Source organism: Cygnus olor, chromosome 29, assembly GCF_009769625.2.
Source record: "Cygnus olor isolate bCygOlo1 chromosome 29, bCygOlo1.pri.v2, whole genome shotgun sequence".
Lineage (NCBI taxonomy): Eukaryota > Metazoa > Chordata > Aves > Anseriformes > Anatidae > Cygnus > Cygnus olor.
This window is the reverse complement of record NC_049197.1, coordinates 1,123,103-1,146,597: the sequence shown is the minus strand read 5'-3', so window position 1 is coordinate 1,146,597 and position 23,495 is coordinate 1,123,103. Positions and strand designations below refer to the sequence as shown.

Genomic DNA, 23,495 nt, shown 5'->3' with positions numbered 1-23,495 from the left:
GAGGGGAAAAGAAGCTGGGAACGGGCAGGTGGGCAGGAAATCCAGCGAAGGGGGATGCTCTTGCAGGGCCAAAGCTGCTGCAGCCTGAGAACGAATTGTTTTCCACAAGTAGCGAAGCAGCTCAAGCAAAAAAATAAAAAAAAAATAAAAATGCAAATGTTATTTTTATAGGCAGAGCACCACGCCCTGCGCTGTGCAAACCTCAGCTTCAACGGCATCAGGGAGCTTGTGCTGATGCTTGCGATATTGCAGGAGAAATCTCGGCAGGCTCCAGCCCTGTAACGCAGCAACAGGACGGGGGAAACCTGGCAAAGCCCCAGCACGGCACGGGACAGGTCCCGAATGCCAGCTCCCATCCATGCAGATGATGAAACGCACGGCCCTGCAAAAGCGGGATCAGCTCTGGACATCCTGCACGGCCCGGGCAGGGAAAGCTGCCCCAGATCCACGGGATAAATGCTGTTTCGCACCAGCTAAATCCCTCGGGACACGAGACCCCAGCTTCAGCCCCGAGGGCCTGATGCTCCCAGGGGTGCCCCATCCCAGGACTGACCCCGCTCCCTCCGTCTCGTTGATACCTGGGGTTTCACTTGTCGCCAGCTAATTGGCTCTAATTGCTGCACCCTGGTGCGACACCAGGCTGAGGACGAGAACAGCTGCAAGCTGCTGAGCTCCCACCCCCTGAGGCTCCAGCCTCAGGTGCGATGCCCCGAGATGGGCAGGATGAGACCTTGGGCAGCGCACAAGCAGCTAAGCGCGTTTCAGACGCGTTTTTATGACCCAACCTGAGCCCAAGTAGCGTTACCCTAAGCAAGGAGACCCTTCCTCTGCTCTCGGCCCTTTGCTTCACCCTTCCACACCTGCAAGCAGCCGTGCACGGGTCCAGAAAACGCCGCTAGCCTTCACGGTGCTGCCAGCTCATCCCCGCGGTGCCGGGCGCTGCTCCCGAAACCTCCCAGCTCCAGCCGGCCCCGCAGGGCCCCGGATCCTTGCTAAACGTCAGCGATTTTGAAGGATGCAAGCGATAAAGACGCCGGGCTGCCACCTCCCGGCTTCCCAGCTCGCGTGGTTCCCGTGCCACGGCGAGGAGGAGGAGGACGCTTGGAGGGAGGAAGGCTGGAGCTCAGCACTCCCCAGGGGCGCTGGGCAGGGACAGGCTGTAATGAGCAAACTTTGGGGTGGGAAACGGGGATTTCTGATGGCACCCAGCCCATAAAAGTAAAAATAAAAATTAAAAAAAAAAAAACATCATGGGTTGCTCGCTAGCTGCAGGAACTTGCCGAGGCTCGGCCATCCCTGCGTCCCCTCCAGCCAAGCTGTCCTGCTGCGGGACAGGAGCTGAGACCACGACTGCCAGGCTCAGCTTTGAGAGGCGGAGAAGAGCCGCCTGCGTGCGGAAGCATCGTTTGGAGGGGAAAACAGGGCTGCGAGGAGGACGGGACCAATCCTCCGTGCCGCAGCCGCCATCCTCACAGCCTCCCCTCTGCTTGTGATGCTCAGAGCACCCGGAGGGAGCTCCCTGAACGGCCCCAGCCTCAGCTCAGCAGCAGCAGCCCTGTTCTCACCTCTCCATCCAGCCATCCGCTGCCCTTCCAGCACCAACCTGGGGCAGAAAAGGGGTGAGGAGGGCTTAGGGACAAGCCCGGGGGAAGGACGGGGCGTTGAGGGGAGGCGAGGATGGAAGGCGCTCGCCGGGTAGCTGGGAATCTCTCTGCCTCATCTGTTTCAGACTTTTTAAAAACAAACTCCGAAGCAGCAGCGGAAGGGAAGAAGTGGGAGGGAACGCGTGCGCCGGGGGAGAGGGAGGCCGGGCAGGCCAGCGGCCAGCAGCCAGAAAAACAACTCCTCATCGTGCTCCCGGAGCCAGGAAAAAGGCTGTCGAGCATCCCCGCGGCCAAGAGGCAGCGGCCGCGCGGAGAGCCGCCCCGCGGGGAGGGCTGCGGCCAAACGGGGCCGGTGGGGAGAGGGGAGGACGAGGGCAGGGATGAGGAAAGGCACCGTGGGAGCAGAGCGCCCAGACCTCTGCAAAAAAAAAAAAACAAAAAAAAAAACCACAAAACCCGGGGTCGCAGCTTCTTTGCTGGGTTAAAGCCGCGAAGCTCGGGGTGATTTTGCAGAGCTGGAAACGCGGCGCTCGGCAGGGCGAATTCCAGGGCAGAGCCGCTGTCCAGCCTCGGGCAGCACCCGGCGGCTCCCTGGGGGTGCCACCCGTCCCTCCTGCAGCTCCGAGCCCCCGCACGAAGCCCTTCCTGCCCTGGGAGCTGTTTGTTTCAGCCGTGACCTCCCTCCGCAGCTTGAATTCATTTGGGGTTCGATGCCGGGACCTCCGCCAAGAGTTACAGTAAACAACTCCCCTCCGCCGCAGCCTCCGATGCGATGCTCGCGCATGATTCAGGGGGCAGGCGGCCAGGCGAGCGGCTCCTCCTCTTCCCCTCGCCCCAGGAAAGGGCCCCGCAGCCAAAACCCGGCACCTCGAGGGCTCCCGGGGGGCTGCCCCCTTCCCCGAGCGAACCCGCGTCCTGCTGGGGACCCTCGGAGGCCACCAGCGCCGTGTAGGGACCCGCAAACCCCACGGAGGGGCTGCCTCCAGCTCCCGAGCCGTGCGCGCGGGGCGAAGCGAGCGTCCTCCTCCTCCTCCTCCCGGGGAAAAAGAGGCGGTTTTTGGGACAGGCTCCTCTCCCGCCTGCCAACATTTTTTTTTCTTTCTTTCTTTTTTTTTTTTTTTTCTGCGACTTATTTTTAGTTCGCCAGAACGTTTGCATGGGAAGGCCGGCGCTGGTGGCCAGCCCGGCTCCACGGCCACCGCGGCACCGGGACGGGACCGGGGGCAGCGCTCAAAAGCGCGACCCCTCCACGGGCAGGCGGCAAGGCGCAGCCTCTTTGCGAGGACACGACGCTTCCCCCCAGCTCCTTCCTGCTTCTGCTAAATAAATCACGAACGGCAAAGCCGGGCCGCTCAGCCCAGCCGACGCAGGAGGCGGTTGGGGCACGAAGCAGCCGCAAAGAAGCGGGGAGGGTGGGGGGAAGGTTTTTGCCTTGCCCTCCGTCAGCACCGGGGACGTCACCGTGCCGCCGGCGGCACGAGGCGGTTGTTTTTCTGGGTCACCCGAGGCGGGCAGGTCGCGGGGAGGAAAACACGCCAGCACGCCCGGAGGAAGCCGAGGAGGCGAAAGCGGGGCCCCCGCGCGCGCGGAGGCGACGGCCCCGGGGGGGGGGGCTGCCGAGCCCGTTGCACAAACCTCTCGGCACCTGGGCACCTCGAGCCGCAGCAACACCCTCTCCTCCGCGGGAAAGGGGAGATTGCAACGGGGCGAGAGGGGCCGCGGCGCGGCCTCTTCCTGGCCGGCCCCGGGAAAGCCGCCGGCGGGGCGAGCGTGAATGCAGGCTCTGTGCCCTGCAGCCCCGAGCGGGTTACGAGCATTTTCCAGGCTGCTCCGCCGGCCGGCCTCTTCCTCCTCCTTCCTTCCTTCGCGCTCTCTGCACCCCGAGGAAGCGACGGAGGAGAGACGAGGAGGACTTCAAACGACGGAGCCGGGCTCTGCGCCCCCCGAGCGCCCGCTTTGGGGCTGCTTCTGCTTCCACCACGCTCTGCGCGAGCCCTCGAGTGCCCCCCGCTAAGCTTTTCGAGCAGGGTGAAACCCGGTGCCGGCGACTTTCCCAGGCCGGCGGCGTTGATCCGGCGCTGGGGCAGCTCCTTTTCCCCGGGGGGGAACCGCGAGCCACGCTGCTGCTCTCGGCCGGCCGCCCGCCCCCCCCGCAAAAACACAAAGCGCCGCCGAACGCTCGGCTTTTGGCATTTCCTGGTGTTTTTTTTTTTTTTTTTAACGAGGCGAGATCAGCCGTCAGCAAAAAGCTGCGCTTATATAAGAGGGAAATCGAGCAGGGAGCAAACAAAGCCAGGCGAGCGGGCTGGTAAGGAGCAAACCAGACCCAGCGGAGCTCCGGGGCTCCGCAGCCCCTCGCCGTCCATCCCCGTTTCGCATCAGCCAGCCCCGAGCTTTGTCCGAGGCCGAGCAGGAATTAAATGCAGTTTTTGAAAACCGTTTCCCATCTTCTGTTGATTAGCTGCGAAAGGTTCAGAGTTCAGCCGGGTTGAAGAATGCATGTGATTAAAAACATTCCTCTTTAATAAAAGGAAGAGGTCTCCTCCAGAGCCACGCACAAGTAACAAAAATTAGCCGGAGGGGATTTGTTCAAATTAAAAACACTTAAATCAGAAACCACACGAAAAAGACTATGTTGAAATAACACTAAGATCACAAAGCCGGGACTCAAGAAATAGGAAATCCCAGAGTCAGGGTACCTCACATAACCTCCCCGTGGCCCCTGGGGTATACGCACCAAGACGCTGGCTTTAATTACGGGGCCAAATACTGCGCTCCCGACGAAGGACGACGCCAGCAGATGGGGTATCGCCCCGTTACCTCTGCCCTGCTGCAGTAGGAGTGGGGACACGTGTAGGAACCCCACAGTGGGCGCAGGGAACCCCACGGCGGGCGCTCCACTTGCCCCTCTGCTCCCCTACCTCCATCTCCTCACGTGTCCCTGGAGGGCTCCCTCGCCGGACCCCCCAAAAGCGGAGTCTTTGGGGCATTTTCCTCTTTTCCAGCCTTTCAGGGGCAGCACGGGGGACCCGCCGCGCTCCTGCCCGGGGAGATGAGCAGCTGCGGGGAAAGCCCCGCGCGGCCGCAGCCGTCCCCAGGCAGCGTCCCGCGTGAGCCATGCGAGCAGATGATGCGCGGGGAAGATGTAATGCTTGGAGCGGGCGGCTGCCAAGTCCCGATAACTCTTTTCGGAGCATGCTAGCTGGGGCTTTCAGGGGCTTTATGAATTGGCCAGATGTGGGTGGATCCCACTCCTCCCTACCAGACATCGAATTCCTGCTCCAAAACGAGAAGAGGCTGACGCTTCTTCATGCAAAGCCCCAAAGAGTTTTTTCCACAAGGGTAAAAACATAAATATTTTTTTTTTCAACTCTGCTTCTTGCAAGCTTTTTTTCTGCTGAAAGTTTCCAGAAAAAATAAAAAAATAAAAAAAAATCGAGACACCTGACGATTCAAGTCTGGCAGTCAGACGCGCGTTACAAAACCCTTCCCAAACAGAGGATGAACCACAATTAAAAGCAATGCACCTGAAACCAACCCAACTGTGCACATACACCCGTGAGCAAAGCACATTATTTGGGTATTTCAAGCACATAAATCAGAAACTCCTCGGTTTGAGCCTGTGAACGACTCACATAAGGCCCAAGGAAGCAATCGGACCAGGGCAAGAGCCTTCCCCCGCTTACTCTCGCTGGTTATTTGTGGCTCGTGACCTTTGAGTCAGACATTTAATAGCCCTCCCTGGAATTTTCTCCCCACGAACGCATGCAGCTACACTCTGAAAACCTATGACTCCGGGACCCGACAATCTCACAGTGCACCGGGGCGTTTGCACTGCAAGGACACGGAGCAAAACACGCCGTGCCCGGAGCTGCCCCGTTTTCGGTTTTTAATGCTGGCAGGGAGCTGGGAGGTGCTAGGTGGATGAAAAAAAAAAAAACCCTTATCTACATCCCACCAAGCTGTTCTCCCCATCTGGAACATAAGAGGAGGGGAAAAAAAAAAAATCCCTTTCACCCAGACAGCACCAAGACCCCCAGGAACTTCTCAACCCACAGCCCAGTGCTGGTGCTGCTGGGGATGCTCAGAGCCACGGGATCACGCTACACCTTCCTGCAGCACCCGTACGGCACAGAAGGCACAGGAAGAGGGCTGGGAACCCTTCAGCACGAAGTAATTCGTCCGTGCTTGCTCCTGCCACATGCCAGAGGTCCGGCTGCACCTGCAGCAGGGACGCAGGCACCCCGGCTCTCCCCGAAACGCGAAGCTCCGGCGTTGGCTCGGCTCCTGCGCTGCCCCGGCGGCACGAGCGGAGCCGCACAGGTGTGTTTTTGGTGCCTCTTCCAAGGCAGCTTTTCAAAGTGCTCCCAAATCCACACGCTCAGATCGGCCTGCGAAGTGTTTTGCCCGCAGGGCAAAGCTGGTCAGGAGGATCCCAGGTTACCCTGCCTCGCCAAATTACCCCACAGCCCTGAATCCTATTACCAGCCCCAAATTTCACTGTAGGCGATACTTAAACCAAGCAGCTTCCTTTGCTCTCCCGCACAGCTCCCCAGGACCTGGAGCAACCTGCAAACGTGCCAGGGGCTGGGCACCCTGGATGCTGCCCCTGTCCCGGGGAGTTTTAGAAGCCTTCAAAGCACCTGGGCGCGCGCGCACAGAGGCAGATGGGCTCAGAAAACCTGCACAGCAAAACCTGGCGGCGGGTTTCCAGTCCAAACTGGAGACCTTTCAGTCGCAGGGACGCAGAGGTACGGAGCCAAGGGGGGAGCTGGGCACAGGCAGGATGGAATCACGCCACGGGCAGGCAACGCAGCGGCTGCGGTTTCCCAAATAGCTGCTCACAACCCCAGCGTAAGGCATCCCCATCCCTGGCGGCTGTTCCTGTCCCGCCCTGATGTATGGCACCAGTCATGCCTACGCACGCCGGTGTGCATGTCTAAAACGAGTAAATAGCATTTTTTGGCTTTTTTTCTTTTACTAGTTTCTCCGCAGAAGGACCACATCCCCGCGCCACTCTCCGCGTGGGTAGCAAGGGAGGACTGGCGCAGCTGGACCCCTCTGGCTGCCGTCTCCTGCCAGCAGCTGCATCCTCCCACCCACACCAGCCATCGGCCCCATCCCAAACTAAACCGCGGCACCAGGCTCCCGGGGAGGATGCGAGGTATGCCCAGGAAGCCTCGCCACCACCGCCGTTTCCTCTGGAACCGAGGGAAATCCACCACCAAAGGGCTTCGGTGAAGGAGAGCCAAGGCTGCCTGGCGGCGCCGCGTGCTCCCCAGAGCAGCGTGGGCAGCTTCTGCTGGGGGAAACTGCCAGGAAAAGTCCTGAGCCGCACGGAAGGCGGCAGGGAATTATCCCCGTAGCGCAGCCCACCCCATCTCTGAGCTCCCCGCCCGATTCCTTCCCACCCGAGCCCCTCGCCTGGTCCCGCAGCATCGCCCACCTCCTTCCCTTGCAGACGCAGCTGGAGAAGGGGCGAGGGCTCGCGGTGTGCTCCCAAAACCTTAAATCCTGCCAACTCCTGCAGGCAGAGACGAACGCAGACGACGGGCAGCAGCTCCAGGCAAGCAAGTCCTCCCGCTCTGCCTCGGCTCCAGCACCCCGGCGTCCTCCGGCAGTGCCATCTTCTCCCGCAGAGCGGGCTTCTCCCGGGGGGCTCCAGCGAGAGGCAACCATCCAGCCCGGAGCCTCACGGCATCACCTCGCCCCGCCGGCGATCCCAGAGCTCCTTTGCAGGGGCTCTGGCAGCGCTCCTCGTGCCCTGAGCCCCACTCTCCCAGCCGGTGGGTGCAGGGGCGCGCAGCAGCCCCGCGGCCGAGCGCTCGCGGGCAGCGAGCGGCACCCTGCGCACGCAGGACGCCTGGCCTCGCCGCGCCGGCTCTGGTTACATCAGCACGAGAGGATGCTGCCTCCGTGCCAAGGGAAGCAGAGGAGAGATCAAACGATTAGACAAACCTCTCCGCAATTACCAGCCCTTTGCATAAGCGGAGGAGAGCGTTCCCAACCGGTTTGGACGGCGCGCTGGCAGGCTCGGCAGCGCTCCCGTTCCGGACCCAAAGCCCGTCTGGGGGTCCCCGCCGCCACCGTCCCCTGCGTGCACAAGGCAACTGCGCAGAGCATCCCACCCAGCAGCCAAAACAGCACGGAGCAAGGCCCGAGCCCTTTTGTTTAAGCCTCCCCAGGTAGGAGCGGCCTCGCCTTGCGCTGGGTCGCTGCTGCGCCAGGGCTGCTGTCACCAGCGCTACAGCTCAGCCCATTTTTTTTTTTTCTTCTTTTCTTTTCTTTTTTTTTTTTTTCCTGTTTTAATTGCTGCGTGCAACACAGCAAGAGCCCAGCTTGACTCATAAGCCCCCAGGGAGGAGCTCGGGGCTCACAAGCGGTGCTTTGCTTGATCTGGAGTTGCTGAGACAAAAGCCTCGACTGCCACAATACCCGCTCTCAGGCAGTGACTCCTCAAGGGGGACCTGCCTTTTAATCAGGGCCCTTCTGCAGGCTGCAGAGGAGGAAATCCCTTTGGCAAACGCTGGCCGAGGTCCAAGGCCGGGCTGGAAGGCAGATTTGGTCAGGAAAAAAAAAGTCAAAATAACTCGCGCCCAATGCAACGCAGAGAGCGGGCCAACACGGAGGTAGGAGAAGCAGCACCAGCGGTGGCACGTAGGGGACGGGAGGAAAGAGGCACAAACGAAGTTCTCCAGAGCGCTCGGTGCCCAGACAGTTAAACCACAACCAGCCAGGGCACAGCCGGGGTTACCCAAGAGCCTTGCTGCAGCGCTGACGGGCCGTGCAGTTAAGGAAGGAGGCTCTCAGGAGGGCTCTGAGGCTGGGGAGGGCTGGCGCTGCCCTACAAAGCCACGGGGAGGTGCGCGGGGTGCCCACGGAGCCGGCCGAGGATGGCTTGGAGCCCTTCGGTGTCCTCTCCAGCCATCGGAGACCGATTGGCAGCACACGGAGCCGAGCCGCGGTTTTTAGGGCAGGAGCTATTTATGTCGGAGGAAGGAAGCCGCAGCATTTTCAGTTTCCTGCACGGGTACGCTTCTGGTATCCTTCGCCGTGGGGCTGTCTAGCCCTGCCTCCCGTACCTGGGTCCTCGCGAAGAAGCTGTGAAAACGCTACCTTTGGCTCAAAGTCGGTGCTGGTGCAGCTGGGGCAAGGCGCAGGCATCAGATCCTTCACTCAGGAGGAGGTTGAAGCGTGCTTGGGTCCAACAAACCTTTCGGCCACGCCACGGGGACGCCGGTGGCAGCCACCCAGGGCCAGCACGGGTGCTTGCACCGAGGTGGGTGAGCCACCGCGCTGAAGCTGGGGAATGCAACAAGGGCTGGAAAAGCTAAACGAGGCCAAGCCAGAGCAGGGCTTCTTCTGGATCCTGCCGGGAGAGAGCAAGGGCAGCGAGCAGGCGGAGGATGTGCGATGGCTGCAGGATGCGGGCAGCCAAAGCACCCGGTGTAGGCACAGCGGGTGCTGCAGGACGCGCGCGCTCGGTGTTCGTGTAGAGGCACTGCCCCGAGAGTTAACCCAGGTTAATCCTGCTGCTGAGCTGCTCGAGCACGGGAAGAAAAGGAGAAAATAATAAACAAAGCCCTGGCGAGCCCCTGAGCCTAACCTCAGACACCAAGGAACCAGCGCACGCGTTGGGATTCGAGACTTCGGCGCTGCCCAGGCTCGGAGCTGGTGTCAAAACCCACACCCCCACCCAGGACCCCAAAACTCACTGTGCAACCAAGCCCCTCGCCGGGCACACGCTGCAGAGCCGCACCCAGCGCCAGCTACGAGGCTGCTCAGGGCTCCAGCACCCGCACGGGACCTTTGCGGCCCGGCGGGCACGGTCACCGCCGGACGTCACCGCGTGTCCCCGTGCACCGCGTGTCCCCGGGACGAGCGCGGCGCAGGCTGGCGGCGGCTCTCAGATCTCCTCTCCCAGCAGTGGCGGAGCCGGGCGCAGCCACCACACCCTTGCAGTTCTCACGGGCAAGTACGAACCTTGGCAAAGCCCTCGGCCCGCTGGCAGCCAGCTCCATCAGGCTCATTAAGTGCAATTAAGCCAGAGTGGGTATTTCCCCCCCCCCGCCCCGACACCTCCTCCTCCTTTTGGGGATATCGCTTTTAGACAAAATAAACAGGGAGGCTTTGCGTGGGCTCGGGCAGGTGGCTGGCACCCAGGCCCCGCGCAGCAGCAGGTGGAAACGCCGAGGTCTCTGCAAACGGGAACGTGCAAGACCTTAACGAAGCTCACGCCCCAGCGCATTCGTTTGTAAAAGCGGGGAAAGGCTCCTGCCTAAGCCTAAAGTGATGTTTTATTGCATCAGCTCCCGCTGCATCACTTCTAAGCTGCTTTACAGAATAATCGCCGTCCTCTTGCTTTCGCCGTGCTCAAAGCCACGAAAACGGAGAGGGAGAAGGGGACGAGGGCCCCGCGCGCCTCCTCCTCCTCCTCCCAGGCAGATCCTGCGGCAGGGCAGCCGACGCCAACACACACAAGAGGACGCGTGTGGCCGGAGCGTCAGCGAGGCTAAAAACACGCAGGCAAGGCCGTCACGCCGACCCCCGGGGACCGGCAGCGCTTTGACGAGCCCGGAGACCGTCGGCGTTTCGTGCTAACGCAAGGAGCTGGCTCCGACGGCCGCCAAGGAATTGCTCCATTGCCCTGGCACCGCCGCACACCTCCTGTCAGCGGGAAAAGCTGGGAGCTCCCGGGATTTCTGGCAGGTTACGCGGGCTGGCCCCGACCCTGGGCTTTGTCAAGCGTTCGGCGGCACATGCTGGGTGCCGTGCACAGAGGACACAGCGCGTGGAGGACGCGGCTGCCGCGCTGCGTCCCGATTCCCCACGGGACGAGCAAAGCAGAGAGCCCAGAGGGATCCTTAAAGCTTTCTGCTCCACTACGTCAAAAAATAGCCGTCCTGCTCCGTGCTGGGGCTGTCCCGGCGCAGACTCGACGTGAGCACGTGCAAGGGGCTGAATTTGGACTCTCCTGGCTGTCCTGGGGTGATCCCAGCTGAGCACACGTGCTCCAGTAAGAGCGGGGCTTTTCCCAGTTTGGCTGCTACCAGGAATTGATAACCACCCCGGTAAAACTGGCAAAGCTCTCCCGTGCAGCCAAACCCTCAGATGCGTCACGGGCGATGCCTCCACGTCTGGACAGCGGCAGAGGTGTGGCCGCGCTCTGACGAAGATCTCTGCTTCAAACGTTTGGGGTTTACTGGTGTTAGGAGGACCGAGCCGGAGCAAATATAGATCATTTCCCATCTTAATTCTGCTTTCACTTCCTGGCACGTGGGAGCCCAGCCTCCTCCGGCACAGCAAGCCTCGACTCTGCATGCCCACAGCAGCCAGAGCAGTGCAAAAAAAAAAAAAAACGCAGGAGGGGTTTTGCAGCAATTCTGCGCAACCATCGGAGCTTTGTCCACAAGACAAAGAACTAAAAACAACCCCCCCCAAAAAAACAGACCCCTTTTCAAAGGCCGTATTTCTTCATCTCAACGAGGTGACCTTCCCATTTCCACTGCACACCTCTTAATGGTTTCGGAGGCGCCTACACACGGCCACCGACTGCACGCGGATCATCCTCCCACCCCTGCCCCGACACCTCCAGCCGCACATCCACAGCAAAGCGCGGCGCTCGGGGAATTCCTAACGTTAGGATCCCGCTTTGCCTTCCCCAGATACCTTACGTTGAGAGCCAACAGCATCCCAACAGCCTCAAGCGGCCGCTGGGAACGGAGGCCGGGGAGGCAGCAGCAGCGTCTCCCGCAGCACCGGGGCCGCGACGCAGGAGCCCCTCGACCTGGGCGGAGCGGGTCGGCGCGTCCAAGCGCAGCGGTTGTGCCTACTGCAGAACCGGCAGCCAGCAAAATCCTCTCCCCTCCCCGCGTCCCTTTGAGGCAAAAAGGAAGAAGGCTGGAAACATCCTTCCTCTCCTCCGGACAATGCGATGGAAATAGCACGGGAGGAGCGGCGGAGGCAGCGGCGAGGCTCCGCGAGGCTCCGGTGCCTGGCCAGCGGCAAGGACCGCGCGCGGCCGATGGTTTCCTGCCATTGTCCCGGCCGTGGCCAAGCCCCGCGCAGCTGCACCCGGCCTGGAACAGCGAAAATGGGGCCCTCGAGGCCGAAGTTATCTCCACTGCGATTTAGGGGCAGAAGGAAGGTGAGACACACAGCCAAAACTGCCCCAAAGCGCAAACCCACGGCCCTGCCCGCACTCAGACCGGCCAGCGCTGGGATAAACCCCGCTCCTGAGGCTGGTGGGATTTTCTGTTGCACAATAAAAAATAAAAAAAAAAACTAAGACAGCAGCTCTCCCTTCCTCGCACCCAGTCCAGAGGAAAGAACAAGGCCCCCAGGGAGCAGGTTCCACGCTAAATCCTCACTTTCTGCTCCAAAGGCGTGGGGCGCTCACATCCAGCCCCATCCGGCACGCACGGCACCGGCTGGAAAACCCTGCCAGCAACCGAGCCCGGCGTAAAACCCGTCCTGCCCGCAGCTCGAACGGGTGAGAAAGGAAGACGAGCGTCGTGCCGGCAGCGCTGGGCTCCGCATCCCTGCTGCCTCTGCCCAGCCCGAGCTCCCCGTACCTGCTGCGAAGGGGGCCCAGGCACTTCTACAGCAGACGCTGCTCGCCGAGCCGCTGGCGTCGTGCCCGAAGCCCGGCCGCGCGGGGAGCGCCGCGAGCCCAGCTGCTCCGCTCCCCGAAGGTTCCCAAGAGCATTTTTGCCCCGCTGACATGTTAAAAATAGAAAGCCAGCGGTATTATTGTCCTGCAAGTAAACATAGAAAGTTCACATCCTCGCTGCTAAAAAATCTATGCGGCAGAGCCCACTCCGGAGCACGTAACTTGGGAAATCAGCACAACATCCTTAAGAGTATTACACGTTACAGTGACGCACTGCAGCGTTCAGTGCCAGTGGTAAACTTGCCTTCCCCCTCCTCTCGCTTCCCTGTTTTTTTTGTTTTTTTTTTTTTTCAGGCTTCTGTGCATCCGCCACAGGCCGCCCGCTTGCGCTGGCCTCCGAGCAGGGTGAGCAGGCTCGCACGGCACTCCCGCAGAAGAACGCGCTGCCCCGGTGCTGCCCTCGCAGATGGGAAAGCGAGCACGATCCAAGCTGGGAGTGGACTTGTCACCGGCCTCCCTTAACGCTTTCCAGCTCCAGCTGCTGCAGGGAAGGCGGCAGCGCCGTCCCTACGGCGCGGGGAGAGGAGGCGGTCGGGTGCTCCGTCCCTGCTCCAGCTTCCGAAGGGTAAAACCCGTTTGCAGGCTCCCCACAAAGCCCCGAAGGGAGAAGCCACCGGTGACCCCAGCGGCAGGAGGGCGGCCGAGCTTCCCCATCCATCACCCCTGCTGACTCAGGAGGGAGGGGGCCTCAGCCCGAGCCTCATTCTTGGAAAGGGAAGGTTTCTACGCAAGCTCGGCTTTTCCACGAGCGTTTGTGCTAACGCGCTGCACCGCTCCCACCCAGCTGGGACCGGGCTCGAGATCCAATTTCGTTTTTTCGAAAAAAATCACACGGGAGATGAGGAATGCATCAGGTCACCTCCAGCCCCAGGCAGAAACCCTGGGTTCTTCTGCAAAGGCAGCCTTAGGAGAGGGGAGCCACGGGCTGGGGATGTCCTTCCAGCAGCTCCCTGGAGAGCTGCTCCACGTGGAGACGCACCGCCGGGACCACGGCATCTCCGCAGAGGGGTGGAGAACCGGGTGGGCAGTGCTTTCGAGAGGACGGTGCCTCCAGGAGGTACCTGGAGAGGCACAGCAAAGCCCGAGTGGGGACAGCAGCGAGTTCGTGCCGCATCCCACCGAGCAGCCCCCAAGGACCTGCTGGATGCAGCCCGTGCCCACCTCCCCAGGGGCAGGAGGCTGAAGGCATCGGGGTTGAGACACCACCACCGTCCCCAAAACACCTCCCGCTCCTTGCTGCGGCAGCGAGGCCGCAAACAAGACTCGTGCGGATGCGGTGAACGGACCGAGCATGACTCCCTTCACCCCCCTCCCCTTCTCCCCAAAAACAAAACACACACCCAGAAACAGAAGGAAACCAGGCAGGAAAAACCCGGCGGTCATTCGACAACTATTTCAAGCCTCCCCGCTCCCCGGAGGGAGCCGGTCTGCCTCCCACCACGTCCCCTCCAGCCGTACCGGAGCTGCCCCGTGCCCCCCCCCCCCCACGATCCCGTGCCAGCTGCCGGTGGGCTGGTGTGTGGGGGCCGCTTTCTCCTCGTTTCGTACCGTGCACATCTCAGCTGGCATTTCAGCGCAAAGCCAGCGCCAGGTTTCTCTCCGCTGAGCCAAGGCGCTTGGAAATGCATGACGACTTGAGCAGATTAATTGGAAACACAGCCTGGGTGTTGCAATCCCAGGAATGACTCCAATTTCAGGAACAAATGTTTTCATCTCAAACTGGGAGCAGTCACCCAAGTGGAAGGGCGCATTTTTGTTGCTGTAGCTCACCCCTCCCCTGGCGTGCGGGCGGTGGGAAGGGAGCAGCATCGCGCCCCGACGGGGCGGCTGCGCAGGCACTCGCGTCGCCAGGAGCTGCTGCTGCAGGGATTCCTGATGCTCGCAGCCAGCTCCGGAGAGGGACAGCTGAGTTTTGCCCGTGTCTTCTCTCCTCTTGCAGCAGCATGTCGTTCCCGCCGCGGTCCGCGGCTCTCTCTGCCAACAAGGTGGGAGAACAGGAGGGGCCGGGGCTTCCTGCCGCGGGTCCCAGGTCCCCAAGGGTGGCCGCAGGGCGAGCAGAGCCCTGCTGTGGCTCCGTGAGCATCCCGTGGGCGACGCTTCCAGCTCCTGCCCAGGTGGCTTCCCGAAAGGCCGCTTTCCCGACCCAAAGGCCCGGCAGGACCTGCTCCACCACGTCCACCGTACTCACACGCGGAAACTCTCCCCCCGAAGGACGGTCTGCCCAAAGAAGGGTCCCCAAGGTGCTTCTGCTGAAGGACACGGGCTCCAAGAGCTCGCGGATTCCCTCCCTGGTCCCACAGCCCACGGAGGTGACTTCTGCCCTGCGTCGAAGGCGCGGTGCCAGCCCAGCCCGCCACGCCAAGCACACCTGGGCAGCGCTGGGGGAGACGCTGCTTCCCGGCTCAGCTCTCCAAAGCCAAGCCCAGAAGCAGCTCAAGGAAAAAGGGACCTATTCCCGCAGGGAAGGTCCTGGGCTGAACGTGCCGGAGGCTGAAAATAAATCCCCCCAGGACCATTCGCTCCATCTAGTGGCGAGCCGTTCCCCTGCTCCCCTCGCACTCCTCCCCCTCCACAGCAGTCGCTCTCCCCCTTCCAGGAGTTTCGCCATCGGTTTGCCAGACCCTTTTTGCTCAACGCTGCTCCCTGCCAACCTCCCATGCTCTCTTAGGTGGTCCCTCCGCAGCCGTGGCAGCTCTTGAACTCTCGCTCTCCCCTGGCTGCCAAAACCAAAGAGCTCCTCCACGGCCCAGCAGCTGCGCAGCGGCTTCTCCTGCAGCTGAAGGTGATAAGGGAAGAAGGAAAGCTGGTCCGTCCACCCGCAGAGCCCCTGGCAGGGAAGGCAGCCCCGATATCCCGCTGCCAGGGCTCCTGCAACCCAAGAAAAACTCTGTGGGCTGTGGAGAGGGCACGAGGCTGGTGCGGGAGAAAAAAAAAAAAAAACGAAAAAACGAAAAAAAAACCTGCACGCCGAGAGCCCAGGGACGGGCTCGGGGAGCCGCCAGCTTGCTCGGCTCCTGCGAGCCTGCACGTGTGGTTAGCAAGCACCCAAGTGGGAAGGAGGGAGTGGAGGTGCTGCAGCTGCTTTTGCCGATCCCCCCCGTCTGCTGGAGACGGGCGTGGGAGCAAGGCCTGGGTGAATCCCTGCTTTGGCAGGGGCGCAGCGGGAGACGGTCCCACGCGGAGCGGCAGGGACCCGGAGCGAGCGAGCCCAGCCTGCCTCGCGCAGCCTGGATGGAGGACGGGATTTCAGCTGGATAAAAAGCGTTTCGACCTTCCCGGAGAGCTCAGCTCCTGCAGGTCCCATTTCTGCTGGCTTCTCCTCCTCCACCAGCTGTTTGGCAAAGCCTGCCAGAGCTGGGGCCGGACCCGAGAGCATCGCGGACACCGCGGTTTCTCAGCATCCCGCTGCTGCACAGACAGCCCAGGGCTACACAAACCCTTCCTGAAGCCCCCAGCCCCGGTCCAGCTCTAAACCCACTGACCCCAGCCCTAAATCCAATTCCCTTCTCAGCCATCGCGCTTTTTTTCTGCGTGAAAGCCGCAGTTCTTGGCCAGAGCTCTGGGTTTTGATTCGTATTCCCTGCCATAAAGCCCCTAACCCCTTTCTTTGTCGCTGCCAGGCAGAGGAGCTGCAAGCCCCACCACACCGAGACGCCCTCAGCCCCGCACCCTTGAAGGTTGCCCACGGGGGACACCCCCCAGCCAAGGCAATCCCAGCACACTCTTCCATCAAGGCTCTTGAAAAACGTGTCAAATGCCAACACAACGCCCAAATCGACTGGAAACTATTCGCCCGCGACCAAACCCTTGCATCAACTCCACGCAAGCCGTAGCTTTTCTGCAATTAATTTAGATATTCCGACAAAATGAAACCACCAGGTTTTGTAATGAGATACCACTTATGGAGCTTCGCTCGTTCCAGAGCCTGCTGTGAGATCTGTATTTGGGACACCCCTCTCTCTCCAACCGGAGCATCTTTTATCCTAACGCTGAACACGCAACAAGAGCGACCAGCAGCACGCAGCCGGTCACCTCTCCTCTAACCTGGGCTCTCAGCATCAGCAGGGTCGGCTCCGGCAAAGCCTCAGCTCTCGCTCCCATGGTCAGCGATGCCCAAGAGCTGCCGAGCAGAGAGGAAGACGGAGGGGAGAGCTGCTGGGTTTTGCAAGGATGTCCTCGGGCAGGCAGCAGTGCTGGGAGGCCTCCCCCGGCAAGCCAGCAGATAAGGCAGCGAGAGGGAGGACACGCAGATCTGTGCGGATCCAGCACACGCCCGAGCTCAGACCAGACCCAGCCCACAAATCCTTCTGCAAGCTCCTCTGTCCCACCTCCAGATGTGCCAGCACCCCGTCCTACACCCCGCGTCCCTCCCAGGCTTCTCGGCGCACACGCCCTCCACCTTCTTGGCTCGCTTGGCGAATTGTCCCAGACACGTCTGCGTGGTGTGAAACGGCCCCGGCGTGCCAGCGCCCCAGCCTCTCCAGCAGGGAAGCAGCCAAGCGCTATCACTCGTTCCCATCGCTGTCGCAGGCCATCACCCCGTCTGGGCTCCTGCAGGAGGCAGCGAGCCTCCGCCCAGGCAGCAAAGCGACTCGGGAGCAAGCTAGACCCAGCGAGACATCCGGCAAAGTCCCACCGAGACCAAAAATAAATAAATAAATACAAATCCTTCCAGTTCCTTGAGCTCGATGGAGCTTTCAAGGGCTCGCTGCCATCGCCGTGCCAAACACCTCAAGGCACGAGCAGAAAAGCAGCCGGGAAAAGAGACGGGAACCGCGGGGAGACTTGGAGCTCTCCAGACAGGGAAGGAGCGGGGCTCCAGGCCGTTCTCCAGGGCCTCCTTTTTGCTGTGATTTGACACAAGGAGAGATCAGACGCGGCGCTGCTAGGACGGTTCACTGCAGAGGGACAGGGCCAGCACCCAAATTGCAAGCTGGCCTCTGTCCCCACCGCTTCGGCCCCTTTGTTTTGATACCTTGAGGCTCCTTTTGACTCCAAGCTCCAGCACCGTCCCTTCCTTCAAAGCAAATACTCCGTTTTTGTTGGTGTGAGGCTCTTCCAACAAGCCTCGGCCCTTTCTGAAGTAGACAATGCTCGAGTCTGGAGCTCCCGAGGCGATGGCACCTCCCTACGCCTCCCCGGTGGCCCAGCCCTGGCATCACTCACGAAGCACGGACTCAGCGCAGCCTTCGATCCTGCTCAGGGATTTTCGAGGACCCAGAGTCACCGTGGCATTGCCCCGTAAGGACCAGCACCACCTCTCCTGACATCTCAGCTCGTGCTGACGGGTACGGATGCTGTTGATCCACAACTACTAAACCAGCAGGAAGCACACACGGTCCCGCGAAGCAGGCAGAGCAGAGCCAAGCTGCAGGCACGTCTTTTCTGCTCCGTAGCAGCCACATCGGGAGCACTTCGCAGCCACAAACCACCGGCATCGTGTTCCTGGTCTGGTTCATGCTCCCGAGGAAGGACCCAGCCGCGGTATTTACAAAGCTAACGAGAAGCACGGAGGTGGTAGCCGGCTGCCCGGCTCCTTAAGGCTCCTACCTGTCCGTACAGGGCTCCTCAGGTTGCTGCTCGCCTCCCAGCCGAGGTTGCATTGCAGCAAGCCCTCCTGGTGACAGATGAGAGGCAGAACCACCACCCCTGCGTGGTTCCAACCCGCTGTCGGTGATTTATTTTCAATCGGAGCGAGCACACAGAGGTGCGACCGGGGTGCCAAAGCGTGTCTCCAGCCCCCCTGCGATCAGCATGGCAGGTCGGGGGGCCAGGGGGCTCCTTCTGGAGTACCTTTCCCTGCATCCGTTAACCCTCCTGGAGACGAGCAGAGGGGTATTGGCACCTGCCACCTTGTCCTTCAGGGTGCCCCACAAACCGCAGCTGGGCCATTGCACAAGTCACACGCAGCTGGGAGGCATCTGCAGCTATCGGCCCACCGCTCCCCTGCTCCTACAGCAGGGCAGCTTGCAGCAATCCAGAGCTTTTCCCGGCCTCAGCTGTCATTCTGCCGCTTCACTTCCACTGGGAGGCTCAGAACGAATGCAGAGACAGCCTCTGAGACGCGCACGTAGGGCTGACCTGCGCCAGAATTCCTCAGCCCCCTTTTTTGACCTGAGCTATACGTGATGGTGCCCGCGCCGTTTCCCAGTCAGCCCTGAAAAATAAAACCCCGGGAGCCTGACGGCAGGGTAGGATCCAAATCCACTGGCTGCAGCTGGGATGCATCTGCCAGAGCGGACATTTCAGCAGCACCAACCCCATCACGGGCATCCTAACAGCAAAGCTCGTGTCGAAATCCCCCACAAAAGCATTCGCGCTGCGGCGAGGCCGTGCCAGCGACGGTTTAATCGGTGCCAATTTCACAACCGCTGACAAACGAGGAGCTTACCAAAAGCCCTTCCTGCCATTCCCGAGAGCTTGAAGACTCCGAGCCGCGCGCTGAAGCTACCCAAAAGCTACCGGAAAAGTGAACCCGCAGCCTAAAGACGACAGACGGCATCTTCCAGCCACGCAAAGCGTGCTTCAACACAAACCGACACGCGTCCAGAGACCTTTCTTCTGCAGGATTTCAGCTCAAAGGCCCAAATCCTCCAAATGCAACAGGAGGAGCCAAGGGCACCCCCAGAAGCTGGTTCCCAGCCCGGGCTGCGCTCCGGCCCCGGCGTGCCCACGTTGCTCCAAGCATCTTTGAAAGCTGCAGGCAGCTGAACCCAGCGAGAACAAACCTCAGCCGGGTCTCTCCTTGAGCATCTCCAGATTTCGGGGGCACAGCTCGGCCCTATAAGTGTTTCTCTAGGGCAAAAGCAGGCTTGGCGAGCACCGAAGCCCAGCCCGGGTGCACCCAGGAGGCTGCGCACAGAGGGTGCGTACAGGTGCTCCGCGCCCATACAGGTGTACGACTTGGATGTTTGCCTTCCTGGGTGTTTATCTTCGGGCTGTGTCTGCACACAAACTTATCTCCGAGAGGAGGGGTGTGTTTCTCCTGCACATACTGTTATCTCGAGGGATGTGGGCTTCCTCCAAGGCAAACGCCACGTGCGCGCCCCGCGGCTCGGTGTCAGCGCCGCTGCGGGCGCCGGTGCTGGGGTTCCTGCTCCTCCCCAGCTCAGCCCCAGTCCTCTTCTACCACCGAAGTGCGTGGCAAAGAAAACTACGGCGGCTTCAACAAGGGAGGGAGGTGTGGGAGGGATGGAGCAGGGAGAAAGGATGGCAGGATCCTAACTGAAGAGCGCCGATCCCATCTGGATACACTCAGGGTCTCCCCACAGCTGTTGACAGAATAACCCCAAAGAACCCTGTTTTTTCCCATAAATGTCTCCTCTCTCATCACCACCCCAGCACTCCAGTTCGCAGAGGGGACAAATAACTCGGCCATTCCTAACGCTGCTCAAACACCCTGAAGATGGGGACCCTGCTCCACACCACCCAGCACATCCTCACCGCCGGACCGGTCCCAGCGCAGAGAGGGGCTCTCCCTGCAGCCACCCCGAGCCACCACCTGCCCTGTCCACGCAGGAAGGGCCTGATTTGCTGTCCCATCCCCGCAGCATCATTTTTGAAGGCCTCCACTCCCGTCTCCACGCATGCTGGCACTGCTTGGCTTAGCGGCGCCCAGCTTCGGGCTGCGCCCCGTCATCCCCCATCGCCCCGCTGCTTCCCCATCGCTCCATTCCTCTCCGAAACCCCGGGCAGGTCTGCTCCAAGCCTCCCGGACAGCCCTTGGGACGTTGCCTTTCTTCACCACGCCAGGATATTGAGTCACGTTCAGCCTCCCCGCAGCCCGAGCCCGCGTCCGCGCGCTTCTTACCCGAGCGGCTCCGTCCCCGGGCTCCGCGGCGCTGAACCTGCCGCAGCCGGGAAGCCCCGAGCCTCCTCTTCTGGCAGAGCTCCCGAGCGAGCAGTTTGGGCAGTCGCTGCCTCAGATCTGCCCGCTCCCCTCTAATTCGCCCGAGAGCCCTCGGCCTCTCAACGCCCGCAAGTTCAGCTGCCATGGGCTGTGGGAAACCTCAGCTTTGGAAACGCTGCATTGACACTGATGCAACCCTGCAGACATTCCTTGTCCGGAGCTGCTGGTGAGGGGGAGAAGGGGATTAAGCAGCCCGGGCTCCTGGCTGACCCTTGCTGCAGGCGGTCGGGGCTGTAACCCTACCTCTTCCCTCTCTCCCCCCGCCCCAACCCTCGGCCCCATCCCTCGGCTCGCTCGGTCCCTGCCATTCCTCCTCCACCAGCTCGCCGCTTCCGCGCGCTGCACGGCTTCCGCCACCATCTGGGCTCCATTTAGGGGAGCTGATGTTTTTCGCAGGGCTGTAATCTAAACTTTGGTATTGAGTTTACATCTCGCATACCAGCGTCTCACCGCTGAGCCTGGCCACGCCGGACGGGGTGTCTGGGCTGCCGGGCCCCGTCCCGCCGCGGGAGGATGCGGCATCTCCGCAGCAACACGTACCTGCGAACCACGCTGCTCTACGTGCAGGAGAAGGACCGAGAACCGTGGATCTGAGTGCACAAACCCGCTGTGGAGCCAGCGAGGCACTGACCCTGCCAGTGGGCACGAGGCTGGGAACCAGGGCAGCTTCCCCTGGGAGCACGGGGAGGCTGCAGATGGGAGTCAAAGCTCTAAATCAGCGTTATCCAGCCTCCATCTCCAGCAGCAGGAAATTCTCTTAATTTTTTTGCCTTAACCCCTACCCTTATCTCCCTCCGAACAGCGCGGAGCCTTTCAGAAGAGTCGGGCCCCGCAAGGAGCATTTCTCAGAGCGGGGATGGAGGATGCCCTTTGGAGAGCAGGGCACGGACACGGGGGCATCAGAAAAGCAGGCACCGCAGCATCGTGAGACTTGCTGCTGCTCCGCTTCACCCACACCGAGCAGACACAGCCTTCAAAGCCAAGTTCTCCTCGGTCTCCACCACCAGCTGCCAGGGGAGCTGGAGATGGGAGCACAGGAGCAGGTCGGGGACCCCACAGCCAGGGGTCTTTCAGCAAGGCGACACCGCTGAGTTCGTAGGCAGCTGCAGGGGCCGAGGCGGGACAGCAAGAGCTGCGCTCCCAGGACACCTCATAGGACTGGGCTGCAACCGGAGTGCCCCCCGTCCTCCTTCCTCCTCCAGCAGGTATTAAACGGGCATCAAAACCCCAGCGGCACGCAGGAACCCCTGCCGTGCAAGCACCGGGGAGAGCAACCACGGCGCTTCGAAGCCAGAAAACACAGCCAAGGTGCTGCGTCTCCAAAAGTGCTGGCGTGACAGCTCACCTGCGACAGCCCCCGGCCCCGGCCCCTCGCCCCCAGCCCAAGGGCCAGCTCTGCTCTTCATCCGGACGGCCAAGACGTGGCTCGACCCCACGGATCCACGTGGCTAAGCCAAACCCCAAACCTACTGTTTTCATCCTTGGACTTTTCAGGTGGGATTTAGCCATTTGGGGACGCCAGGGCTCGGCAGGACTGCGGTGCCTGCACCCACCTCCGGCAACGGCAGAGCCTTGAAGGTGGAGGAGGGACGACGTGGGGGTTGTTCCAGGTGAATTACGATCAAGATTCAATCCGGGAGCATCCAGCTGACGAGGTACAGGGTCACAGCCAGCACACGGCCAGGCACGGGTTCTCACGGTACAGCCAACAGCTTCACAGTGACAAATCCAGCGGGGACTTGTACCCCATCCACCTACCAGCTCAAAAATCGGGTATAGGCAGAAAAGCCAAGCCCTCCCTGAGTACACTTGCTCCAAGGAGGCCGAGCAGCTGAGACCTGCTCTGTCATACAAGAAAAGCAGGTTCCGGCCCCAGCTCCGTAAGGGTTGTACAAGCCCTGTTTGCTTTCCCTGCGCCGGGGCACCAGGAGCACGAGCCTCCTCCCAGAGCCGCGGCCATCGCCGCTCGAGGGCAAGGCCAGCTCCGGGGAGCACCAAGGAGTCCTGCAGGACCGAAGCACCAATGCACCCCGTCCCCCCGTCCCGGGACACGGCGCCGGGTGTGGGATGTGACAACCCGGAGGGTTTTGTTTTGTTTTAAAAAAAAAAAAAAAAAAGGGGGGGGGGGAATTTCAAGCAGCTCCCAGGAGCTTGCCACCGCTGCGGTGGCGTATCGAAGCCTGCTGGATCATCCCAGCCACTCCAGTGCTGTTGGCGAGCCCTTTGTGACAGTCAGGCAGGGCAAGAGGAGAAACCCAGCCTAATCTGGTGTGCCAGAAGACGGGGCCGGCGGGAGGAAGGCGAGAAAACACCGTCCCATTGAGCTCAGCAAAACACCAAGTCCCCACCTTAGGGCCAGAGGAAAACTTTGCAGGCACGAGCCCAAGGCTTATCTGCTGCTCCCCTCCCTTCTCCCACATTTCTGGGATTAAACCAACGCCGCTTATCTCCGAATCCTGCCTTTTGAACCGGCACAGCCACGCCACAGCTCCCGCAGCGCTGCCGCTCGGCTGGGGAGCCCCGAGGACAGCAGCAGCCCAGGCGCCACCTCTGCAACAAAGACGCCGCCCGTCCTCCAGGAGCATCCCTGCCCGGCCCAGCACCACGCTCTGCAGCCACCAGCCCCCGCTTTCACATGGGATTTAACCACTCGAAGCGTCCTACGGGCTGGATTTCCTCGGGAACTGTAGGAAAACCAGCGCGGAAAGGGAGTTAATCCGGAGTCGTGCTTCATAACCAAGCGTGGGGGAAAGCTCAGAAGCCCGCAGAGGAATTCGCCAAGGCCCAGGGCAGCAGGGCGAACCCATTAAGCACCCCATTAAGCACCGAACCCATTAAGCACCGGCCACTGGAGGAGAAGTTCCTCAATGAGGAGCCTCCGTGCCCTCCAGGCAGGCTCCTGCAGCAGTTGCACAGCTGCCCCGGCTTCCCAAGACAGATAAGGCTCAAATGATTCATTCACTCGAAACCTTTATTTGTTCTTGCTTACCCAGAAGGAGCCAGCAGCTGCTAATGCTAAACTGGGACAGCTCCCAAGCCCGGACAAAAGGCCTGCAAAAACGGCTTTAAGGAGGAACCGATTGTTCAGAAAAGCGATCCTCGAAGAGGGAGCTAGAAAGAGGGAGCGCAGCGCAGCGCAGGAGGAAGAGGAAGCCAGAAAGCACCTAAAAATAAGTTTTCAAAAAAGCAGCCAGGCACAGGACAAAGGCCTCGCCTGCACGTGACCGTCACCCGCAGCGGAGGCAGGATGCGAGCTCGGTACGCAGCAGCCCCACGGAGGGAGCCTCGGCGAGCTCGGGCGCGTGGAGAA

General features: G+C 61.2%; 1 protein-coding gene across 17 annotated transcripts in view; it reads right to left on the bottom strand.

The window, feature by feature from the left end:
• Positions 1–23,495, bottom strand: part of HDAC7 (histone deacetylase 7) — a 76,011-nt gene that overhangs the window by 15,252 nt on the left and 37,264 nt on the right. Inside the window, exon 1 of one of the 17 annotated variants that reach the window (XM_040539362.1) lies at positions 16,321–16,828. The exons of 9 other annotated variants lie outside the window; for them this stretch is intronic. Coding sequence is in view for 5 of the 8 variants with exons in the window: in XM_040539349.1 (XP_040395283.1) it covers positions 12,179–12,329 (151 nt within the window). In the remaining 3 variants the exon portion in view is untranslated. Of the gene's footprint in view, positions 1–1,565; positions 2,422–4,525; positions 4,783–10,334; positions 10,381–11,273; positions 11,466–12,178; positions 12,486–16,320; positions 16,829–23,495 lie in introns of those variants that run through there. 7 more of the 17 variants (XM_040539349.1, XM_040539352.1, XM_040539363.1 and 4 more) reach the window with 7 other exon arrangements.